We start from the raw sequence: 17,167 nt of genomic DNA, 5'->3' as shown, positions 1-17,167 counted from the left end.
ATCAACCCCCTCCTAACCACTTTCCACTTCCCACCTTTACGTCCTTCTCGCCTGTTATTTTACCTCTCCCTCCACTCAGTCACTCTCTCACTGCCCACTCTGCTCCGCTGCGTGCGCACGCACACACACACACACACAGACCTGCGCACACACACACACACACACATGTCTCTCAGTGCAATACCTCAACAGACATTATGTGTCTGTGCTGTGTTAAAGTGCTCCAGAAACGTCCAGGCTTACACTTTGCTCTCCATTTTCCACTTCTGTGTTTTTGACGTATTGCAGTGTTGTTGCAGGAAGGGCACTGACAGGTCAAAAGATATTGTGGGTTTGGGTACAGCATGTACGCACACGTGTGGGCAGGCAAATGTCTGTCTGTTTTGTGTATCTGAGTCTTTGGCTTTCATGTTCACAGAAATAGAATTCTATTTCTATGTGTGCATGAACCTGTATGTACTTGGTCTCAAAACTTGTTTTTGTCTGTGGGTGCACATATCTGTGTGCATTGGGCTCATGTATGTCTGCATATGAGCCACAGAGTTAACATCAGAAAAATAATTTAGTCCAACGATTAAATGATAATTGTGTGCCGACTTGTGATAAAAAGTACGCAGTTCCAACTGGACTCCTATAAACTCTGTTAGAGTTGAACCAACAATAAACATTTTACAGTGTATTCACTTGGTAAAAACACATGTTTTAAAGATTATTCATTGTTGTTGCTATTGGGAGTTCTTGTGTCCAGCTTCAGTCAGTAAAGTCCAGTGATTGTTTTTTTACTAATTGTTGTTTAATACAGGAAGTAATTTTGTGTGCCATATGGGTACACCTTTTCTATATGGGCATATTGTCTGTTCTCCTACAGTATATACATATGGAGCAAATATTCTAAAATAATGCATGAGGCTTTTGCTGTATTTTCAAAGTGCAGTGCTATAATTATACTATTTAATATTTAAAACACAAGTCACCCATACCCTTCTTGTAGAGGAATTCTGGGTAATGAACGAATGCGGGGGCACAAGGTGAGTGAAATTAAATGCCGTTTAATGACAGAGGAAAACCGCAGTCATACCCTCAGGCGTAGTGGTCCAACGATTAAGCACGTGAAGTGGAACGGGCGCAATAATAATATTATCCTTCAAGGCTAGGTTTCCAGGTTACAGAGTTGAACATTTTTAAATAAAAACACAGTGCAGTCACATTCCTGACTCATGATACCAGAATTAGCCTTCTGAGACATCTTTTAATTCTTTTAATTCCCATCATGATTTCATGGAGATTGTCGGCTATATTTGGGCTCACTTTTTCACGGCATAGATGATACAGATCTGCAGAGAGACGAGGTCCGAGGGTGTGCCCCCCTATACCGCACTTAAACAATGACATCACCTCCTCAAGAGAAGTCCATCAAATCCCCATTTGAGCTAAAGCTAAACAGCAGACAGACGCTGAGACGCTCGTACTAAAATTGACAGAAACTGACAGACGCAAGTAGGGTTTCCAAAGGGGCCTTTTTCGCTCGAGCTGAGGCAAAAGAATGCCTATTCCCGGGAAATTGCTATAGGCCTATCGTATGTTTACAAATGTTGGGCTAAAGAAACTGGTTCTGGCACAGGCTACAGAAAAGATTTTGGAATTTCATTTAGATGTTTTTGGACACAAGTAACAGCTCCTTTTTCCCCACAAACAGGCACAAACATCTACCAACAGCTAAAGTCGCACCCTTACCGTTAGGTTTGTCGAGTGTCTCTACAATGGTGGCTTTGCACCGTATCCTCCCGTTGACAAATTTTCTGCATGCACTTTTAGAAGGAAAAGACTGAGCATATGCTAAAAAACCTACATGTAAAATTACGTAGTCTAAATAATGCATTTCTGCTAAATTAAACCATTTTTTGTGTAAAAATTGCAATATGCCACTTTTCTTTGACACATGAATAGCAGGTCAAAGATGGTAGAGAAATTGAACAACATGAAAATGACTGATGCTATTTTGCAAGTCAATGGAGAACAGTGTACCTAAATTATAGTTCAGGGGTGCAATTTCTGGACATTCATTGAGGCCAGTCAATTTTAATACAAGGAGATGTAGCAGTCCTAGTGTCATATTAAATTATTTTTCTCAATATTGTATTTGTATTTTCTTAATAGGCTATTTTCTCTACCACCTTGGCATTAGCCTACCCTAAAAAAATGTTTAGTCTGCAAAAAAACTTATGGAAAAAAATTTATGGAAAAGTTAAAAATCCCATTTATTCCCATTAACAAATAATAATATTTAATATCCTCTGCATAATTATGTAGGTTTCCCTAACAGGAAATCCACCCAGCTCAGGTTTGTCTTTTCCTCTTCACTCTTGTCTTTATCAAGTTCAGAAAAAATGTGTTTGGAAAATTGTACTATTCATGTACTATGAACTATTCAACTTCCCTTTTGTGTTCTCCTACCCATACTCCCAAATGTGATGGAACACTATGACTCCTCTCTGACTAATTTATTAATGCCAGTCATCTTCATTAAACGGAAACTTGATGACAAAAGATGCATAACTGTCAAAAGGCTAGATTTTAAATGGAAGTGTTGCCATGGAGAGGGATTGGCTGTATCATAATATACAGAACATGAATGTGATAATCAGTTCTACATATAAATCTTGATAGACAGAATGGAAATCTTGAGTGAAACTCAACTTTTATTCTGTAAAAACAAATCAGAATCCAAAATTTATACATTTACAATACAAGTAGAAAATACACAATTAACAGACACTAAAAATGTGGTTTTATTCAATTATAACTAATATTACTAATTCTACTGGCATGTAATAACAGCTACAACCAAAACAGAATTTAAAACATACTGAATAATCTACTAATGAAATTAACTTAATTTGCTGTGGTGCCATAAAATTACCTGTTGACAAACAGTGAACAGAAGACTCATGGCTCTTCTAGTTTAAAAAAAAATGCTGGCATTTAAACCTTTTGATGACAATGCAGTTATCTACCGTAGTGCTTGCCTTTTTTGCATTTTATAATTTAGGAAAATGGTCACACTGGAACAGTAAAACAAGCGAAAAAGTGCTCCCTCTATTTCCTCCAGCTTCTAACGAACAGGGAGAAGGGAAACAGTTTCCTGGAGATGGAACGATAGACACAGAGCAAGGAAGGTGAGGTAAAGTTCAGGATAAAGCTCATTCATTTTTACCATTAGTAGGACGTTTATATAAATATTAATAGGTTCATTTTTTAAATGAATGCAGTTTTGCACAGACAGTGCAGTTGATTAGATAATGCACTGCAGTGAAATACTGTGTAAAAATGATTTAAATCGAAATTGCACTCCTTAAATGCAAAGCTCACTGTAAATACTTAAGACAGACAGTTGGCTTATTCCTGCCATTATGACCCATTCTTCACTACACTGGATATGTGCTCTTTTCCCCCTGAAGCTGGTTTTTACCACACTCGTTGATGATTAATTATATATAAACCTAATTTCCAAAAGAAATAAAACAATATTTCAAAACTGATCAAATAATATGATGAATTCATACATTTATACTTCACAATATATTATCGACAGTGTGTGTATATACATATACACAAATGAGCAACAGCTATAAATCTCAGATGAATTCATGAGCTGTCACGTCACATAATTTCTTTTAAAAGATTCAATTGTATTTGATGTAATCCTGTTAATAAAAATATTTTCACAGCACATATTCCGTATAAATGCTTCATGAGATTTCTTACAGGAACACCTTAGATAAGATATTACATAAATCATTTCTGATAAATAACACAAATGACATAATTTGATTAGACAGGATAGCATGGTTTATGTGATATAGTGTGTAATCTGTGATGGGCTGCTTTGGTTCAGGTCCCTTTGGGTTTTCCTACAGATCCCAGTGACCCACACTGCACCTCTCCAGCCCTCCTCAGGGACACCTGTTGACACATAGTCCCACGTGCAGGTGGGGTCTCACCTGGCAAAGCTGGTAAGAACACCTGGCTGGCCTGTCTCGGAGTCACTGGGGGCGGGTCCTTCAGGTTCACCCTGCTCTGCAGTCCTGGTAAGCCCCTCCCCTTCACTCTCAGCCCCTCCTTCCTCCCACCCTTCTGTCTGTATCACAGCACTGCTGACTAAAATGGTGGTGGGACAGAAGAGACCAAGGCCCATAGGCATTTGTCCAGTCTAATCAAAGACCAATTAGCCAACCAATCACCGAAATCAATCAATATTGTCATGTTTGGCTTGGCGCTGAAACCTGGAGCTTCTTTCTACAAGACACTACCGCGGAAATAATGAATTGCAGCTAGCAGCATTGTATGTGTGAGTCTGTGTGTGTGTGTGTGTGTGTGTGTGTGCACGCGCGCGAGAGAACATGTTACCTGGGGCGGTGTTAACCGCTGCTAAATGTCCTGGAACCTGAACAGAAGAAAAGAATGATATAAAAAACGAGTGTGCGCCTGAATCAATTGCAAATTACGGTAAGCATTTATAATTACAATGACACCGTGTTTCCTCTTTCTGTTAGGACGATCAGCGCAGTTATCCCACCTGAGTGCGCCTGTGTGTCAGGCGGTGGTCATGCGCGGCAGTAACAGGGCGGAGCGCTGTCGGGGCATGATGGGTAGACACCGCGGGCCTTCGTTTGGCGGGGAGACACACCCTCCTGTCTCCAGCCATCGTTTCGGCTCCAGTGGTCCTCTCTGGGGGCGGCCGGGCGCCCCCGCTGGGGGGGGAGAGGAGACAGGGCGGTTATTGTCATGGCCGCCGCGCGGGGCTTTGCTGAACCGCCGCCGTCTGTCGGCACACGTCCCGGTTCGGCTCCCTTTCCGGCGCGCTAAACGCCGAAATCAAAGGCTTGTCAGGCGCGGGTTTGGAAGCTGAACAGCCCCAGGACTGTAGTGTACTGCCGTACTGAGAGCGCCAAAGAACCACACACACAACCTTGAAGATGCACAGTTAGGAGCACACACCCAACATGACGACCACACACAAGCGCACGACAACACACACACACACACATCACGACAGACACACACAGTTACTGAACACACACACACACACACACACACAACCACCAAAGCTACTACACACACACACCCCTACACACACACACAGCTCACTGACACACACACACACGCTCACTGACACACACAGTTACTGAAACACATACACACACACACACACACAGTTACTAACACACACACACACGCTCACTGACAGACACACACAGTTACTGAGACACACACACATCATCACACTGACAACACAGACAGCACACAGTTACTGAACACACACACTCACTGACAGACACACAGTTACGCACACACACACGACACACACAAAACCACACACGTCTACTGACAGAAAAACACACACACGCTCACTGACAGACGCACACAGTTAAGGAGACACACACACACACACTCACTGACAGACACACACAGTTACTGAGACACACACACACACACTCACTGACAGACACACAGTTACTGACACACACACACTCACTGACAGACGCACCCAGTTACTCACACACACACACACACACAAAGACACACACATTGTATGCTACAGTATGTACAGCTGCTTTGAGAGAAAAACAGACACACAACTAGACATTCACAATCTGTTATTCGTAGACATACCCAGGTACACACATACACCACAAATGCAGGCAGAAAGACCTCACAAACACAATCACTGACACACAGCCCCACACAGTTATATAAACACAAACATTTGTTGACAGATTGACATCCAAGTACATAAATGCTAACAAGGATTGAGAGACATATACATTTGTACGCCCACACTCACACACACAGCCACACACACACACACACACACACACACACATCTACAGAGTTTCAATTTGTCCCTTGGAGCACACCCCAGAGCCTCTATCCATAAATCCTTTACCTTGGACTGTTTGCAATTTCCTCTTTTAATTTAACACTCCACTGAAATGATTTTAGCTCATAATAACAGCTCACATGTACCGCAAGCATATGTCTCTTCACATTGCTTTTTTTTGCTTCACTTTGTTGTCATCCCGACTAACTTGTATAAACTCCTTGAAAGTGCTTGAGTGCTTGAGTGTAGCGGCCAAAACAGCGATGGCTTCAGGGTACAATCAGGAAAGTGTACGTGAAGATTTTAAAATTAGCTCTCTGCTTCTGTTCTCTGTGTAGTTTTTTTCATCTGTGCTCGGTTTCTGCTTGAGCTCAGTCTCTCTCTCTCTCTCTCTCTCCCTCCCTCTCTTTTTTAGCTAAATTATCATTTGCGGCCCACTGCTTGACTGACAGTTTGATTGAAACGGCGCCCAGCGTCGAGGCTCAGCAGACAAAGGCAGCGCGATCTGCCTGTTTCATAACTGCAGATAAAGACTTAATTACTGTGAACGACGGACGCCGCCGCCGCCGTCCCCTTCCCTAGCTGCAAATCTGGGCTATAGCCAGAGGTGGAGGAAGAAGAAAGCCAGACTGAGATAAAAGAGGGAGACATTTTCATACAAAATGAAAAAGACAGTTGCAGTGGGAATGCAATTAAAAAGTTGTGCAGTGACATGCAAGTATGAAAGGCATTAAGAAAAGGAGGAATACAGATGTACAAACAAACTCAATATTAAACACACGACTGTGAGTGTTTTAGTGTACAGTGCACCATCAGGAACATTCAACTTCAGTCCATGTAAGGAATCATTCCCACCATCTGCGCTGAGTTGGAGAGCCCCCTGGTGGCTGCTCAGTCCTACTGCGCTTGTGCTGACAGGTGAGGCTCGGAGGCAGAGGAAGTGCACCCTGTTCTGCTGCTCTCACCTGTGCAGCAGACACACGAGTCACACACTGAACCCGACTCACTAAGGTTTCTGATATCAAAAAATCCACATGACAGGAAAGACACCACAGCCAAAGGCTCTAACATCTTAATATTGTTTCAAAGATAAAAAATGACACAGACGCACACTGAAGCACAGTACATTCTAAAGATGTGTGGAATCCAACATATACCATAAGAATTTCAGGATGATTATTATCAGTGAGGCAAAAGAGTTAATGCATCTCATGCGTGATAAATGTGAGTCAACAGCACAGGCGCCTGAAGCTAATAGTGGCTGAGCCTGGTTAGTACTTGACTTAGACACCTCCTGGGAAAACATTGCTCCAAAAAAGATTTTAGTGGCCCAGTTGGGGACAATTTTCTATCTGGTATAACAGGACCTTACAGATATATACTACTATTACTACAGCTACTACTACTACTACTTCTACTAATAATAATAATAATTATTATTATTATGTTTATTTCTATAGCATATTTTTGTGCAATGAATTGCAGCCCAAAGTGCTTCACAATGAAAATAAACACACGATAAACCATAAAAAATGTAGTTAAAAATTAGACAAAGACGGAGGAGACTTTGTCCGCAGTACACATTTAACGTCATATATAAAGACTGTGATTTATGACTGGATTGTTCTTCACTGAGCTAGAAGAGCGCCCTCTACTGGTTCATTTTTTGTCTAGTTTTCTTCAGAGGACAAAGTAGCAACTAAGCCTGCGTGCTTGCTACGTCACTACGGACCATTGAATTCACTGCAAATGAAACATTACAGATTTCATGCTCCCATACAATATCAGGACATCATGCGCACTGCAGGCAGCAGCAGCAAACAAGCTGCTCCACATAAAAACACATCTTTAGCATAGGAAACCTTGGGAAATAATGGAGATCCTGGCTTCCTTCATAGGTAATGATGCTTGAGAATCACACAGGTGAATGGGAAATGTAAATCAATAGAGGATGCTGACTCACCGGTGTCCAGGCCCCGGACTGCTTAGCTGAAGGAGAGAAGCAGTATGAGACACTGAGTGTAGAGCATTTGGACTGCAGCATAGAAGCGTAGAAGAACTCTGTTCTAAATTAAACAGTGGACACGTGCGTACCTGTGTGCGCATGCAGGCCATCGTGGGTTTCCAGGTAGAGTGTGAGGAGGAAAGGGTAGGGCGTCAGCATCAGCCCACCCTGCTGGAACTGTAGCTCAGAGACCCTTTCCCACCTGCTCTTGTCTGTTGGTTCAGCATGGTCAAGCCAACATCTCACCCACGTTTCAATACGCATTACAGTACACTCCAAGATGATTTCAGAGCCATGATAAAGATTAGCAAACAAGGCTGTTCTTAATAACCAACACATGTTATGAGCTATAGTGTATGCTAAAATGGGAAATTTATATTGTTTCATCTATCATTATCATAACATGTCTTTTTTAAAGTAAGGGCAAAGATGGCTAATGCTTTTGCACGGGCTTGGAGGCTGCAGCTTGTGGACCCACGGACAGATGATCTTTCTGAAAGCAACAGGAAACATGAAGTGCTTTGTGACGAAGGCTCGAGGCATTTCCCAGTTTGTGAGTCAACTCACCGAGACATCTGAAAGAAACAGGAAAGCTTGGCCAATGAGTTCTGCTTTTCCCTGTGAATGCTCTAATGTAGAATCTGTCTCCTCTTTACCTCAAGCTCCTGCGTGGTGTGCTCATCGTTGATAATCTCATCACTAAAACATAATAAAAAGCACCAAAAAAGAGATGAGACACACAGGACAAGCCTGGCCATTCAGTGTAGTTACACAAAGTGTAACCTTGTCATAGCCACACCAGGACAGCCACAGGCAGAAAACTTTATTGTGAAAACAGAATTTGTCTATGGACACAAGTGATGCGTCAGCTGTGCTGTAAAGCTGTGACGATTTTTCTCGCCTGCATTTGCTGCCGCTCTTGATCTTGAACTTGTAGACGTGGCGTCCAGCTCGGAAGAAGCGGGTCTCAGGGAGGGGGAAGGAGAATGACTGGACGGGCATGGTCAACTGGGGGCGCTGCTCAACCACATATTCATTTATTATGATTATGATTATTTTTATTATTATTATTGTTATTATGGAATTAGGGTTGTAATTGCATGCCATTTTAATTCATTTCTGTATATAGATACAGTTTTGCATGCAAGCTCACGTTAGCTAATAGCTAATGTAGCTGGTACTCCAGGCAGTAAGCTTTAGCGAATGGAATAAAAATCATATGAGATAAAATACTATTAGAATGATTAAACTAGATGAACTAGCTAATCAGTATAAATAGTTTGATGCAATAAGAAATAACTAGGGGTAAATTAAAATTGTCTGCCAACACAGTAAGCGCGTGCTCGCTGTGGAGTTTCCAAATTAGTTTACGGTGATTTCTGAGATGACTAGTATGATACGTATTTTAAAGACTGTGAGTAATTCAATTTCGACCACACCCATCCAAGAGAAAAACTTACCGTACTACGCCGAAAAGACTGCGCCCAATAATTCAATGCGGGGAAATCCAGAATGTAAATGGTTAAAAATTCTAACGAGTTTCTGTATCGAACATCGCCATGTCTTATCCAAATGACTTCCCGCCTCCTAGTTTCTTTCACAAATTCGATTGGCCAGTTATTCAACCATTCCAACGACTTCCTGCTGATGTTTCTATGGTGATGGAAACCAGGATGTTCGATCTAACTTGTCACATGATCAAGGTCAACTGACTTGAATGCACGCGCAAAACAAGACGGCGTGTTTCCAAACTGGTTAGTGCAGTAGTCATCGTTCTAGTGAACTCCTGGCGTCCGTAATGTAAGTCGATAACAGAGTGCCGTTTTAAAATAATTTAAACATGTACTTTTACATCTGATTTACATGCGCTCGCTGGCAAGTTGTAGACATAACGAACGAACTAGGCCATACCTATATAAACATAAGTAGTCATTATCCAAATTCAGAATTGAATTTTATGCTGCTTGGCAAGTCTAATGTTCTGTCTATTGTAGTGTGCTCTTCTGTAATAAATTTATTGGCTAAGGTTTGTGCCTTTTTTGGATGGAACAATGAAGACAGTCAGGGCAGAGGCATTTTTCCTTATTTATCTGTAAGACCTTGGTTATTCTAAACTCTACACGTTCTGTTTATACACAACAGTTCTTGGCTGTTGAAGATGGAGTAACTCATATTTTCAGTAAATTGTATACTTTGTATACTTTAAATATGCATTCCCCACCATTACACAATGTAATACATTACATTGTATGCTTCATAATGGTGGGGAATGTTTGCATCCACTTTTGATTTTTAACTTATTTTCCAGTGCCTACTTCTGTGCTGCGGCTCACTAATGGCAGAACAGCAGCCCACAGTCCTGCTGAACACAGGGGCGCAGATGCCCCTCCTGGGCCTGGGTACCTTCCGCCTCAGAGGCCCAGAGGAGACTCAGCGGGTCATCGACGCGGCGCTGGCTGCGGGTTACCGCGCTTTCGACACGGCGGCCGTGTACCGGAACGAGGCTGAGCTGGGCCGCGCCCTCAGGGACCTTCTGCCCAAGCACGGCCTTAGCCGCGGTGACGTCTTCATCACCAGCAAGCTGGGACCGCGGGACCAAGGCCACAGGGCCAGGGAGGGGTGCGCGCGGAGCCTGGAGCAGCTGGGGCTGGAGTACATCGACCTTTACCTGGTCCACTGGCCTGGCACCCAGGGCCTGCCTGTGGGAGACCAGCAGAACCCCAGGAACCGCGCCGAGAGCTGGGCGGCGCTGGAGCAGTTCCACGCTGACAAAAAGTTCCGGGCCATCGGGGTCTCCAACTACACCCCTGGGCACCTGAAGGAGCTGCTGCGGGTGTGCCGGGTGCCTCCTGCTGTGCTCCAGGTGGAGTTCCACCCGAAGCTGGCCCAGGGGGAGCTGAGGGCACTCTGCAGGGAGGCAGGCGTCTGCTTCCAGGCCTACTCCTCCCTGGGGGCTGGGGCCCTGCTGTCGGACCCTGACGTGCTGGCCGTGGCCGCGGGGTGCGGGCGCACCCCAGCCCAGGTGCTGCTCCGGTGGGCCGTGCAGCAGGGTGTGCCTGTGCTGCCCAAGTCCTCGCAGCCGGAGAGGGTTGGGGAGAACGGGCGGGTCTTCGACTTCCACCTGAGTGAGGAGGACATGGGGAGGCTGTCTGCCCTGGACTGTGGGGAAAAGTACTGCTGGGACCCCTCAGTAGTGGCCTAGAACCGTACTCTCCCAGATGGGCTACGTGACTGCCCATTACAGACTATGGCTCATAGAGAGCCAGTGTCTGCAGTGAGGTTGTGATCATTCACTCACTATCTAAGTGGAATCCCATTAAGCTGGCCTTGACTTCTACTGAAGGTATTCACCTTCTCACACCAGGTTTGGAATAGATTCATGGAACCTGAGGAACCTGCTAGTTTTCAACCTTCTGGGACCAGAGGAGGGACTCAGTTCTTGTTCCAGTGTCTTGTGTTCCATTTTGGATGAGGTAGAGAATATTTCACCTGTCCTAGTGGTAACTCTAGGCCAACTGCTTCCACTATAGCTGATTAATACCATTCTTTATGGGATGGCTGCAAATCTAGGTTGTGACAGACATAACAAGGTGGATTTGTAATTCTGGTTGTGGCACATTTTTAAAAAAAATCAGTGTTGTGTTAATTAATATTTGTTTTATTGAGGTTCTGTTAAACCACCACAGCGAGTGATGTTTGGTCCTCATGGCAACTTCACAGCTTCGGACTGGAAACTCGAAACCCTTGTAGGATTAGGGTTACCTCCCTCTGCATTTCAGTATAATTAAGATGCAGCACCCTGTGCTCTCGTCACCTTTGTTTATTCCAGCTCAGCCCTCAATGACTTACTTGGACATTTTAGTTTTGCAGTATTTTTGTTGTATAAACTACAGTTGACCAAAAGTGGCTTGTGGTAAAAATATTTCATGAATTATGTATTGGACTTTGTGGTTTTTATCTTGAATAATAATAAGAATAAATCAGTCTAGGTCTGTCATGCTAAATTATTTTTCAGCTTTGTAGCAGTGTAATAATTTGGACAGTAGTGCATTTTCCCTACAAGCTCTAGATAGAATAGGCCTACATTCATTTTTGAAGACATTCAAAGAAATCAAATCTAAATACAAGGCAATTTACAGTCAGAAATCCCTTTATTTTACCATACACCTATAAAGAAAATGCATTTACAAAAGTTTTAAAAAAGCATACATTTTCAAGATTTTAGTCCCATACACACCAGTTTCAAGTAATATTAAATGATAAGAGCAAGACTCGTGTCACACGTCATGTTGGATCCTTTAAGGGGTGCACAGATTGCATGTTTATGTGGGGACCCCAACATCCAGAAGTGAAAGAAACCCGCGCAGTGAGGAAATGCCTGTTTCACAGACCCTGATCAGCCCTAATCTAGGCCAACTGATGGCATCCAATCCTCCTGCTTTACAGACTGGGCCTGCACTTTGAATATCTTTTTAATTTAAAAATAGAATTACATCCTGGAATTACACAGCCAATGTTTTAAATCCCAAATCAGCCAAGAAAGCAAAGTTTAGTGCTGTAAACTGAAAGTGGTGGGGTGGTGGGGGTAAACCCTCCCCAGCTGTATTAACCAGAGAAGACTGAAAGGAGTTGGAGGACTAAACCCCATTTGAAATCACACATTTTTGGATGGAGATAGGCTGATTATGTTTATTCTTGGACACGGCAGCTGTATTAGTGGCACACAGTCTGCACTGCCCATACTTTCCATCAGTACTGGCAATGCTGGACTGTTGCTCTTAACCAGTAAAATTGATATGGATCCAGACTGTGACCAGAGTCTTCTAACGCATGTCATAGGTTAGGAAAACACATGAGCGCACACAAACATAGACAATTACAGTTTCCTTTCGTTCACAGCAGGCTTCACCAGTTTTACAATGAGTCATTAAAGTATCAGAAATGTATTTACATTGGGAGGTCTCTACATTTGATGTGCAGAAAATTCATACTCCACAACCCGTTTATTCTTAGGCACTCTTCCCCAGCAACATAGCATTATCTTATCCTATGATATAGAATTCTTAGCAAATTTTTCATATAAAAGGTAGGACATTTCTTAGGAAATGTTTGTTCCCTCCCATTGCATTCCATTTAGCATTGAAAGAAAGATTGTCAGTTAACAAGATTGTTTTTTTTCTTTTAAAGCTGTTGGTTTAAAAAAATAATAATTTTAAAGTCCCACCGTAAATATAACAGTCTGAAAGCCAAAACCATTTTTTTTTCCTATTATTTTTTGCATAGCGTTTACTTAAGGAACAGTCATTTGTCAACCTGGGGGTCGGAGTGCTGGTAAAACACCCCCCCCCCCCCACCTTCCCACCCCCATTCTCCTGTGCTCTAAATAAGCTGGTCCTGAGTTGCAGTCTCTGCCCTGGTTTTTGGTAACTTTGAGCAGTCCCTCCCGCTGCTCTCTTCCTCCCACTCTTCCTCCCTTCCCTCCATTAGTCTGCAGACCTGTCCGTTCCAGAGCCGTTGCTGTTTACATCGGTGTCAGAGTCCCTGCGTCTCCAGAAAGCAAACCAGCTGAGGGAGGGACGCATCCACTTAGAGGCCGCTGCTTTCTGCAATTTCTTCATCTCCTGCAGGGGGTGGAATAGAGCAGGCGAAGGGAAGGGTAGGAGTAAGGGAGGGGAGGAGGAAGCTGATGTTACGCATTTTGCTGATTTCACTTAACTTGTCTGATCCGTTATGGCCAAAGAGGCAGAGTAAAGCAGAAAGTTGATACAGTGTCAAATAAAAAAAAAAAAACAAGAAGGTCACTACAATGGAGATTCATGCCTAGGTCTGGCATTTTTAAATGTAAGAAAACTAGTACTCCCAGAATCCTCAATAAACACAGTGGGGAAACAACCGAATGAAATGTGGGCGAGTGCCGTCATCCCCCCCATTGCTCCTCCGCACGCTTCCAACACCCACTTCCTCACCCCTTTGTCCATCAAGGTGTCGAACTCGTCGCTCATGCGCCTCAGCTGCCGTCCGTATCGCATTGCCGCCCACAGCTGAGGCGGTGCCGACCGCGAGCGTCCGCGTATTGGCGGCGTCTCGGCGGCCCCTCCGCCCTCATCGAACACGGCTCCTCCGGGCAAGTCGCCGTCTTCCGCTTGGCTCCCCGTGGAAGCTTGGGAATCCGAGTACATCCTCAGTCGGTCGTGTGCCGGCGCTGATCGGGACACAGAACGGACGGGTGAGTCCAGGTCAACCGACACACTTGTGGGCCGCATCGTCAGGGATTTTAATGCGGTTTGGCGCGCATATTTGGTCTTATGAGAAACCACTGGAACCGAAATTACGCTTGTCTCAGATAATTATTATGTGAGATATGGGCAAACAAACGTTGAGCAAATTACCGTAGCAGGACTTTGACTTGCCATGTCTGCATTTCTATAGGTCATAGAGAAATGGTTCTTAGATTGTTTCAAACCTTGGCAAACCTTATATCTCACCTGACAGGGTGATGTCTGGCAAGGTGACTTCGTCTCCTGGTTTGCCCTTTGATTGGTCAGCTTCTGCTGCATCATCAGAGTTCTCTGATTCATTGTCCGAAATAGTGAACATGTGATTCATAGTGACATCTGCACAGAAGGACATAAGAGGACAGGGAACAGGGTGAAATGGAGATGGGGGAGTGGAGATGGAGAGATACATCACCACTTTTCACATAATAAACATGTGCAAACTGTTGGACTGTCAGTTATGAGATTAAGGGCTATTCATGAATACATAATTTAACATGCTTAATTTCTCAGTGTCGTTATTCAGAATTCATTAGATAAAATCAGACAGGAAGACTGAAGTATGAAGAATATTTTAAATACTTGCAGAAGTGTCTGAAGAATTGCTGGCTTCATAATGGCTGTCATAGAGTCTTTTGTGAGTTTGTAATTTAAAGTAAGAAAATAAACTTTCAGTATCTCCAAACCAGCTTGTGCAGCTAGATTTTCAGGGTCTGTCCATGAATGGACACACAAATCTCATAGCGTTTCTTCATGATTATAGACATGAATATCCATTTTTTTAAATCTAGCCAGTATTTATTTGCTTGAGCACAGTATTCTCAGGTTGCATGTGCCAAGATAAAGCAGTTTTTAAAACAAATAATCAGGTGACATTTAACATGTAGAACGTATGGAGGCATATTATTGCTGTACATTCTGCTGTACAGTTACATGAACTTAATTTTCGTAGTTTAAACCACAAAATAACTCATGAAAGACCCTAAATAAGGGGCACAAAAATAATGAGAAGTAAGGCTGCAATGCCTGAAGCATCAACATTGCAACACTGAGATGGTGACTGCAGTCATCATATTCATGGGAAACAACCATACAGGGTCTCAGTGCTCATCAAACCAACAACAGAAAGTTGAGATTCGCCAGAACTGGAGCTGACTGTATTAGTAATGAATTAAGGCTCTGTGTAGACCTTACACACACCTCAATGGACAATAGCATGTGTGCAGCTGATGTGCTAATAAGCGATACACAGATAGTTATGTAAAACTGACCATTTCACAACGTAATGATCTGGGTGCTGAGTGTCTAGTCACTACAAAACTGTACACATGACTGTTGTTGACCTGGGTGCCACACTGATGATAATGTGGTTATTAGCTGTAATCTAGCTGAATCCTCAGGAGAACCATAGCGGAACTGGCAGCACACTCATGTGAATACGGAGCGTGGGATGTCTCAATCCTGCCGAAACTTGTGGTAACCTATAGCTTTTGGCTATTGACACACTGTTTTTCACTATTATTGTGTTAACAGATTTCAAACTGCTGGCTGTGAACAACCCTGACCGTCAGTGACAATGTGATCTGCTCCAGTATTCCAAAAGCAACATGAATCAGGTTTGTCACACACAGTAATGTACTGTAGGTAAGAAGAACTTTGGAAGAGAGAAATTCTGATCTTACTAAGATTTTTGAGCATGGAATGGTTGACCAGCAGGGCTTGTTTACTGCTTCTAACAAGTATTTCCTTAATGTTCAAGCTCCCTTAAATGTCACAGTGTCAATTACATTTAAGTATCTTTCTCTTGAATGGTGTCGTACTGTTTCCTTTCACTTTCCTGATTTAAAAGGATTCACAATCAACATTTTAAATCATGTGTGCACACAATGAACTCTCTGACATCTCTGACTGCCATAACTCAATGACAAGTTTCTTTTAGGACAAATGCTCTTTAAATTGAGTCATTTCTTTAGATCTTATTTATTACTAACGCTTAGATTAAGCGTTATTATTTGAAAACCAGAACAGAACTTTTCAAACGAAAAGTAGCCTGCTAGTTACAAACACCTAACTTCAGTAGGCTAGTAGGCTACTTTAGCGAGCTGGCTGACATGCAACAATTACAATTTACCATTTTATATTATTCATCGGAATATTTCAAAGGATTAAACTGTCACATTAACATACAAGTTATTGTAAAGGCTATAAAATAATATATGGCTGACGTTACCGAGCTCATGTTAGCTATCTAATTTTTAAGAACCGACTTGAAGAATGTGTGCTGAGAGATGACCGGTCGACGGAATCTTTTTCTGCCTCTTCCTAAAACAATGTTTCCATTATCCATGGAAACGTTCTCTTTCCGCCTATTTACAGTATATTTCAACTGTAGCTTGTCAGAAAGCTAGTTCGCAAGGCTGCACATTTTATATCGACTTCCTTGCGTGACAACTTGAAACAGTGAACTGGCACACACCCAACTAATAGTTCCCTACGGGTGCACTACAATAAAGATTCGAAACGTTCAACAGTTGCATACACGAATGGAATTATATTACAACAGTACGTTGCAGCTACTTATTGATCGCTTACTTCATATAAATTGTCTTACCAGAATTCGGCTGATTGACAATGTTGTCCCGGCAGAGCTGCCTTTTCCTTTGGCGTTGTTACAGCCTTGGGCCGTTTGCTGTACAGTTTCACTTCTCTCCTCCAATCGGGTCGCAGGCATGATATCGTATCGCTCTACAACAATATCCGTCCAATCTGAGCACACTGCCAATGCATTTTGACTGGCCATTCAGACAGCGTCACTGTTGCGAGCTAGGACTGCTTTCGTGCTTTGTTTACTTCGGCGGCTGGCCCGTACTATACAATGTAGAAGCGCATAAAAACACTTCAGCCCGCATAAAATCACACAAAACCTAATATGTGGAGTCACACTTGCTGTAGTTTTAGAAAGAGAATTTGACCGAACAGGACTAACAACCTGAATGCAATATCAAT

The 17,167-nt window shown here is 42.9% G+C and overlaps 3 protein-coding genes and 1 long non-coding RNA gene across 5 annotated transcripts; 1 reads left to right on the top strand and 3 right to left on the bottom strand.

Moving 5' to 3' along the window:
* Positions 1-2,732: 2,732 nt before the first annotated feature.
* Positions 2,733-8,267, bottom strand: LOC135251559 (uncharacterized). 2 transcript variants are annotated; one of them, XM_064329124.1, is made up of 7 exons: positions 7,976-8,267; positions 7,845-7,870; positions 6,737-6,846; positions 4,577-4,751; positions 4,408-4,444; positions 4,002-4,158; positions 2,734-3,142 (listed from the first exon to the last, which is right to left on the bottom strand). In XM_064329124.1, exons 1-7 carry the CDS (start codon positions 8,223-8,225, stop codon positions 3,097-3,099), a joined length of 801 nt encoding a protein of 266 aa, XP_064185194.1. In that variant the 5' UTR covers positions 8,226-8,267; the 3' UTR covers positions 2,734-3,096. The 2 variants fall into 2 exon arrangements, with proteins under 2 accessions (XP_064185195.1, XP_064185194.1); XM_064329125.1 differs by lacking the exon at positions 4,002-4,158 and having other exon boundaries at positions 2,733-3,142.
* Positions 8,268-8,500: 233 nt separating this feature from the next.
* LOC135251558 (uncharacterized) lies at positions 8,501-9,521 on the bottom strand. The gene is made up of 3 exons (XR_010329156.1): positions 9,347-9,521; positions 8,788-8,903; positions 8,501-8,585 (listed from the first exon to the last, which is right to left on the bottom strand). It is a non-coding gene; the product is annotated as an uncharacterized LOC135251558 (long non-coding RNA).
* An 8-nt stretch (positions 9,522-9,529) lies between these two features.
* On the top strand, positions 9,530-11,822 carry zgc:101765 (uncharacterized protein LOC450036 homolog). Its single transcript, XM_064329122.1, has 2 exons — positions 9,530-9,686; positions 10,195-11,822. Exon 2 carries the CDS (start codon positions 10,222-10,224, stop codon positions 11,086-11,088), a length of 867 nt encoding a protein of 288 aa, XP_064185192.1. The 5' UTR covers positions 9,530-9,686; positions 10,195-10,221; the 3' UTR covers positions 11,089-11,822.
* Positions 11,823-13,141: 1,319 nt separating this feature from the next.
* LOC135251557 (bcl2-associated agonist of cell death-like) lies at positions 13,142-16,959 on the bottom strand. Its single transcript, XM_064329123.1, has 4 exons — positions 16,773-16,959; positions 14,372-14,500; positions 13,853-14,088; positions 13,142-13,507 (listed from the first exon to the last, which is right to left on the bottom strand). The coding sequence occupies exons 2-4, from the start codon at positions 14,490-14,492 to the stop codon at positions 13,370-13,372; spliced, it is 495 nt and encodes a 164-aa protein (XP_064185193.1). The 5' UTR covers positions 14,493-14,500; positions 16,773-16,959; the 3' UTR covers positions 13,142-13,369.
* Between the last annotated feature and the right edge of the window lie 208 nt (positions 16,960-17,167).

Source organism: Anguilla rostrata, chromosome 3, assembly GCF_018555375.3.
Source record: "Anguilla rostrata isolate EN2019 chromosome 3, ASM1855537v3, whole genome shotgun sequence".
Taxonomy (NCBI): Eukaryota; Metazoa; Chordata; class Actinopteri; order Anguilliformes; family Anguillidae; genus Anguilla; species Anguilla rostrata.
This window is presented reverse-complemented; position numbering and strand designations above follow the sequence as displayed.

What these genes read in the sequence shown, in the direction of transcription:
- zgc:101765 (XM_064329122.1), top strand. Translation starts at nt 10,222, where the DNA reads ATGGCAGAACAGCAGCCCACAGTCCTGCTGAACACAGGGGCGCAGATG.
- LOC135251559 (XM_064329124.1), bottom strand. Translation starts at nt 8,225, where the DNA reads ATGTGTTGGTTATTAAGAACAGCCTTGTTTGCTAATCTTTATCATGGC. An exon ending in TGGCCTGCATGCGCACACAG is followed by an intron (nt 7,871 to 7,975) that starts GTACGCACGTGT and finishes TCTCTCCTTCAG; the next exon opens with CTAAGCAGTCCGGGGCCTGG. An exon ending in GTTCTTACCAGCTTTGCCAG is followed by an intron (nt 3,143 to 4,001) that starts GTGAGACCCCAC and finishes TTCCATCTCCAG; the next exon opens with GAAACTGTTTCCCTTCTCCC.
- LOC135251557 (XM_064329123.1), bottom strand. Translation starts at nt 14,492, where the DNA reads ATGAATCACATGTTCACTATTTCGGACAATGAATCAGAGAACTCTGAT. An exon ending in GCCAGACATCACCCTGTCAG is followed by an intron (nt 14,089 to 14,371) that starts GTGAGATATAAG and finishes TGTCCCGATCAG; the next exon opens with CGCCGGCACACGACCGACTG. An exon ending in ACACCTTGATGGACAAAGGG is followed by an intron (nt 13,508 to 13,852) that starts GTGAGGAAGTGG and finishes CACCCCCTGCAG; the next exon opens with GAGATGAAGAAATTGCAGAA.